Below are 7,236 nucleotides of genomic sequence, written 5' to 3'. Positions count from 1 at the left end.
TATGTATCAGAGACACTTATAACTTCTATTTACACCATTCTGATTTTCTAGTCTTTATATGTGTATCAGAGACACTTATAACTTCTATTTACACCATTCTGATTGTCTAGTCTTTGTATATGTATCAGGTACACTGATGTATGTATTTCAGGGATACTTACTATATACTTATAGCTTCTATTTACATCATTCTGATTTTCTAGTCTTTGTATATGTATCAGGGGACAGTTATATCTTCTATTTACACCAATCTAATTTTCTGGTTTGTGGATGTGTATCTGATTCCAGATACTCTTTTTAGAATATAAATGCACAATATGAGTAATGATTTACTCATTCCTTCAATATGACTTGTATGTATCAGATATTCTGTTTTCTTTTTATTCAGAACGATGAGTAACAGAAACCCCAAACAAGAAAACGGTGGGAGTAAAATACAACATGTCAAACTTGTCCTTCTGGGTGATCAGGGTGTGGGCAAATCAAGTATTGCCCTGAGGTTCGTGAGGGGCGAATTTTATGAAAATAGTGAAGCTACGGTGGGAGGTAAGTCTATAAAGCAAATATAACACCACACACCCCTTAAATAACGGCTCTATGGTTGGTTGGCAGGTGACAAGTTAGCGTTCGCTTCCAGTGGATGCTGATATCACAAACTAGGTAGTTGTTGGTAGTCGTAGTAGTTGGTAGTTCGATTGGTTCAAATTGGATGATTCTTTGTTGTAGCTCTATGGCCCTGATCCACATATTTATAACGTTACCCCTCTCTGCATTTCAGCTGCGTTTCTGACCCAAACAGTAAACGTTCAAGGTCATTCTATAAAATTTGATATCTGGGATACAGCGGGACAAGAAAGATATCATAGTTTAGCTCCCATGTATTATAGAGGAGCTCAAGCTGCTATTGTTGTTTATGATATTACCAATCAGGTAAGGGGACAGACCTTACCTTGTTACCCCTATCATTTAGGGGATGCATTCGTCGGATAAATCCTAATCGGCTTACGTTTTCAGCTTCAGTTCCACAAATACCAACAGTGAAGCGGCATACATGTGGCAAAGGTTTTTTCTGTGTGCAAATTTGCGTACCACCCAAAGAGGCCACACTTTCCCTCCCTCACAACCTCCCATTATCCCAATGTCCATCTTTTGAATCTGCCTCCACACGTCATATTGGTACATGTTGATTTCTTTATTTCCAGAAATCCTATGATAGAGCCGTGGCTTGGGTCAAAGAATTGAGGCAGCAGGCAAATTCTCAAATTACAATAGTTCTGGCGGGAAACAAGGCCGATATGGCGCACGACTCACGAGCTGTCCAAATCGAGGTACATTTTCTTTTAGCTCCACCAACTTTCTCTGATGAAGAAACAGAAACAATTTTCAGAAATAACGAAAATTTCCACGGATAAAACTAAGCTATTTAAGAACTATCAAGTTCTTCAGGATCTACTTGATCATCCTTGGTCAAACCTCTTGACACTGATCTTTGATAAAACCTTTTAACCTTTGGCCTAACATATGCATAATAACCTAAGTTCCCAAGGACCCTGTCTGTCTGGACCCAGTGGTCCCCGATCAACAATAATCTTGGCAATAATATAAGGATAGCAACTTATGTTCCAAAAAGTAAAAAATATATTCATAGACTACCTAATCTAAAGTGATTAGAATCCTTTATTCTGCTTTCTTTCAGGAAGCAAAACATTTTTCTGAAAGTAATGATCTAGGATGGTTTGAAGCGTCAGCTAAAACTGGGATGGCTGTTGGAGATATCTTCATGTCTGTAGGCAAGTAGTGGTCAAATTTGAGTAATATACTGCTTTCGCAGAGGCAGCACCAATGGGGGTAAAGCTAGAAAAGTACCCCCACTTTCAATAATTTTCAACAAATGCACACAATCAATTCATTTTTTCTAAAATTTTCTGGAGAGAACCCTCTAAGACGCTCTATGAGAGGCTTGCGACTATAACACCACCATAGAGTAGCCAAAATTTGAATTTTGAGTCAGTCTGCCCCCTCTTTGTACCCCTAATCTCGGAAGGCTGGTGTCGCCACTGACTGCTTTATATGTAGTCTACATTCTTCTATTCATTTACGTTAAGAGTCAAGAACAGGGTTGCATCTAGAAAATGCCTGAGGAGGGGACCAAAATGAGAAGCCAACGTATTTCAGGTGGCCTGGGGTGACTTTTGACCATTAGGGGAACTTAATTTTCACTTCAAAATTAGATATATCACAGGTCCGAGGGAGGGGGGCATGGCCCGATGACCCTCCCCCTAAAAAGGCCTACGCTACTACATTCTATTTTACTATAGTTCAAAGGTAGGCTAAGCAGGGACACAATTTTCTGGAATAAAAGCAACAGATAGACCGGAAATTGGTCTTTGTTGAATAGCCTTAGCCTTATTATGTGCTCAACACTGTCCCGCTTGGGGACCTTTGGGATTTACCTTATTTTTCTGATAAGTTGGTTATCATTTTATTTCAGCCAAACAACTGGCTCAAAGAATAGAGTCGGGAGGTCTCATGGACAACAAATCAAAAGGCGTAAAACTAAAGAAAGGAAACAACGGGGCCTCGGAAAATCGAAAGTGTAGTTGTTAAAGTTATGGTACAGATTGATTTGTGTGGGGGGTGTGTGGAGGGGGGTATTCGGTAAAAGATAGCAGACTCACTTGTCAGGAGCGTGCTACAGGATTCTTAATTGTGATAACTGAAAACATATAGTGACACAGGTGCTACATGAAAGTGTAATTATTGTAAATAATGGAACTTAAATATTCGTGTGGCAAAACCTATATTTGTGATATGTTAAAACATTCAACTTCAGGATGAAAAATTATTGTCATGGCAGCCTTTAGGCCTCGAGTTTATTTGGATTATTTTCCATTAGGCCTAGGCCTACATGCTTCGTGTAACAATATTCATTTCAGAAAAAAAAGCATCACTGCGTTGCTAAAAAATACATAGGCATAGGCCAGCTCTATCCACATTTGACTGACTCTATTTTCACAAAATGGCCCACATTAGTTCAGTCAACCAAGAGTTATGTCCCGTTTTTTTGGACGGTACTATTTTGTGACAGAGATGATAGGATTGCACGTAGTTATCAGACTTACAAACACCCTTTTGCAAAATGGCATGATCCAAAAAAAGAGATTTGATAGGAAATGACGTCATACGAAGGCAAAAGTCAACACAAATCAGTTCTATGAAGTTGAAAAAAGCTGACGTTTCGTCTGTGAAAATGGAAATGGCAACTCTGTGATGATGTATTTGTAAGTTTATTACATTGAATTTTATTCTTACTTGAATCATGAATTGTAATTGAATATAAAAGACCAAACCAGAAAGGCCTACAACATTTGGTTCTGCCATTTGGATTCAGACCACAAATATTTTCTATTTTGTGTATAAAATATCTGATAATGTGTTCTGTGCTGGGAACAAAAGCTTAAGGAATTCTTCCGAAATTTGTGGAACCAATCAGTAAGCTCTGAAAAAGTTTTTAATGGAATCAAGATTAAAAGACTTAAGACAATTTTTTTTCTTGATATGTGAATACGGAGGAGACCTTATTGTGTATATTGTACAAATGGTTTTTGATTTCTGCATTTTTTTTGGAAATCAATGAATCTTTTTTACAAAAATAACATTCTGTTTGACTTATAATTTATGAAAGTATTAGTATTTGTCTATGTATATCAATATGTAAGCACGTTACATTACAATGTATATTTATAAGATTTTATGACGTTTCTAAAAGAAACTGATGAATCAACCTGTTTCCATGGTAACATCAATCTGATTGAAATACATTTTATATATTGTTTATTTTTTTTATGTGATAGAAACTCACTGTAATATTTATACTACAAACATTTCTAATTTATATTTGATGGAAACTGACTGTATTTTCACTACCCACATTCCTGTCAAATGAACTAAAATTAATTGATTACCACTGAATTACATGGGGTTGCTTGATTGGTGAGTTCTGCACATTCAGAATTCATGGAATCAACCGGACGTTCAATAAAACAAGTTGAAACGCGTTCCATATGTGCATGAAAAATAGTGCAGAAAAATGCAATAAGTGCAGACAGAATTCAAAATGAAGTAAATAGATGAGAAAATTTTGAATATAACATTATCCGCTTTTATACTCTTTATTAATAGCAGAATTGGAACAGACGGAACTCTCCAATCAAGCATCACCCATGTGCCTAACCTTGTTCCAAGAGACAGATATTTCTATGTAAGAACGACACTAAATTTTGTTGAAAATTTGTGGAAAGACATTGATGACTGTGTTTCATGATCATACTGAGATATTATAGGCTTGGCAAGCCACATATGAATTCTTTTGTATAGAAAATGTATAGAAATTTTGTCAATTGCTGCCCGCAAAACACAGCCTCGTGCCCCAAACCATTGTCTTTTGTAATGTGGATCTATAAAGACTTGCTGTTTAGCTGGCAGAATGAGTATATTATTTTCCCTTTCAATATCATAACAAAAATATATTGAATATATAAACAACATATTACAACAATAGCTATCAGAACATCCCTTCATAAGATTTAAAGAGTTTGTGAAGAAGTTTTTTAGATATTTTATGTGTATCTGGGTCAATGGTAACATCAATTTGCATCATTGCAATTTTCAATCAGACGTCTGTGGTTCCTGCAATTCTTCTAAAACTATGTGTTTGATGACGTCACTAATCACAAAATATGCTTTATCACATCACCCTTCACAATTAGAGACATCATCAAACATTTAGTTTTAGTGGAATTACAGGAATCACAGATGTCTGATTGAAAATTGGAACGGTGCAAATTGATGCTTTCGGTGTCCCCAATACACATAAAAATTTAAAAACCTTTGCACAATACCTTTAAGAGTAAAATGCTAGTAAAATCTATAACTTAGCTTAATATAACAAAACAATTTCTAAAGATAATAAGTTTGATAGCTTCAAATTAGTAGTAACAGAAAATATTAATATAGTCACAAGAGTTCAATAAATCTGTTTTTTAAACAAAAATTCTGATTGAAAATTGCCATTTACGCTTAATAAATTAGATTTGACAGTTATCTTGTTTCTTCCCAAATAATAACTGCCTATGCCTATAGCTAAAAGATAATTGAATAAAACACACATCCAAAGGGTTTCTGTTAATGACATCAATGGAAGATTAAAAGCTTAAATATTTGCTCAATAATACGTATTATGTAAACTCCGTATTCAATCCAGAGAGTTCACAGAGCTCATAATGTTTTTACGGTCAATTCAGCATCTCATTCAAAAGAGATTTGACAGTTATCTTGTTTCTACCCAAATAATAACTGCCTATTCCTATAGCTAAAAGATAATTGAATAAAACACACATCCAAAGGGTTTTTGTTAATGACATCAATGGAAGATTAAAAGCTTAAATATTTGCTCAATAATATTTTATTATGTAAACTCCGTATTCAATCCAGAGAGTTCACAGAGCTCATAATGTTTTTACGGTCAATTCAGCATCTCATTCAGAAATTCCACATACATGTTATCAGCATTTCAAAATTTTGTTCTCACAAAAATTCCAACAATAATCACTTTACTGGCTGTCATCCATACAAGATTTGCTCCAGCCCTATGCAGCAAGGCACTGTCAACACATTTCACTGGATAATTGTGATGAAGGTAGTCTAGAACGCTTAGTCCTATTAAAATGATCCACCAAACAACAAGTAAAAGAGTATTATTGTCACGAATTACCCACACTCTCATTCTGGTCTATGTCAGTAAATATCTGAAAGCAAAAATAAAAATTTTCTTCAGAGTAATTATTCATTTAAACAATGGATATACAGGGGATATTTTTAAAATTTTGGGGGGCTATTTATGCGTTTTGTAATCGAACATTACATTTTAAAACAATTACAATTTAAAGGGATACTATGTCTTAGAATAAACATAAACTTAAAAAATTTTTAACTTGGTCGAAAAGAGCATATATTCATCAGTAGATATACCTGGTGTCATAAATAACATAACAGGATCCTTATATAATCCGTTAAATGCAAAAAAACTTTTTAAAAATGCAATTAACTATTGAAAAATGCTTAATATTATGATTAAGCATTTTTCAATAATGACTTAGTTTTATGAATTTTCTAGATTTGACAGGGATTCTGTTGTAACTTTATGACACCAGGTAAGTTCACTGATGAATATATACTCATATTGACCATTCTTGAGAATTAAATTTTATGTTCATTCTAAGACGTAGTATCACTTTACGTTGTTCTATCCAGTAAGGCTAGGCTATCTTGAGATGATAGAAGGGAAAAGCGAAGAGAAACTCACGAAATAGTAAGGATTTATTGGAATGGGGATCGGTTTTGAGCTTATGAAGACAATTTACACCATACAGTGTACAATGGAGGAATTGTTTTTCAAAACTCATTTTGTATCTCTTAGTTTTCCCTGTGTACTCAAGCTGATCTTATGTCATGTGTTTCAGATATGAAACCCTCATCATTCAAAAGGATCATTTACAAGAATGACAAAAAATTCTTACATCAATAAGATTATCCAATCCACTAAGAAACCCGTCTTCGTGGTTACCTAGCAACCATGGTAGATTGTGGTAGAGTATCATTCCATTTTCCACAGGTATTGTCTTGGCGAAGTCTATTAACCACACCCCACAATGGCCACTTTCATCATACATGATCAACAATGAACTACCTATGATCTGCAATAACATTGGAATGAGATGAGTTTTTTCCACCTTTTTTTGCCCCTTTAAGACCAAAATGCCCCAAGGCAATACCATGCAGTGCTCAATCAGTAAAAAATTTACACAGGCCTTCTCTTTTTCCCCCCTTTCCAAATGTAGAGGGATCTTTATCTGCAACGCCTTTCGAACACATGATCTCTGTTTATATTTCTTTTTGGGCTTTTTGGACATTTTTATGAAAATAAGTAAAATCTGATATCCCATGTCAATTATGAGATATCGTCAAAATCTTTTTTGAGAATCCCTACTAGTACATGACAGAAATCTTATAGTTACTTGGATAAATGGAAACAGAAAAAATTCAAAATGAATTCATCCATGCCCCCTTGCATCAATGCCCCCCTTGCATCACTGTCCCCCCCTTGCATCACTGTCCCCCCTTGCATCAATGGCAGAAATAACCCAATACATACCTCATGATGTTTGAAGAATTCTG

At 35.1% G+C, this 7,236-nt stretch overlaps 2 protein-coding genes across 2 annotated transcripts in view; one reads left to right on the top strand and one right to left on the bottom strand.

Moving 5' to 3' along the window:
- Positions 1-392: 392 nt before the first annotated feature.
- Positions 393-1,798, top strand: LOTGIDRAFT_131980 (hypothetical protein; the record flags this gene model as incomplete). Its single annotated transcript, XM_009066469.1, has 4 exons — positions 393-546; positions 779-930; positions 1,203-1,328; positions 1,697-1,798. The coding sequence occupies 4 exons, from the start codon at positions 393-395 to the stop codon at positions 1,796-1,798; spliced, it is 534 nt and encodes a 177-aa protein (XP_009064717.1).
- A 4,750-nt stretch (positions 1,799-6,548) lies between these two features.
- Positions 6,549-7,236, bottom strand: part of LOTGIDRAFT_132004 (hypothetical protein) — a gene marked incomplete at both ends in the record, with an annotated part of 6,826 nt that continues 6,138 nt past the window's right edge. Inside the window, one exon of the mRNA XM_009066468.1 lies at positions 6,549-6,874. Coding sequence (XP_009064716.1) covers positions 6,549-6,874 — 326 coding nt within the window. The remainder of the gene's footprint in view (positions 6,875-7,236) is intronic.

Source organism: Lottia gigantea (genome assembly GCF_000327385.1).
Source record: "Lottia gigantea unplaced genomic scaffold LOTGIsca_77, whole genome shotgun sequence".
In the NCBI taxonomy this organism is placed as follows: Eukaryota; Metazoa; Mollusca; class Gastropoda; family Lottiidae; genus Lottia; species Lottia gigantea.
This window is presented reverse-complemented; position numbering and strand designations above follow the sequence as displayed.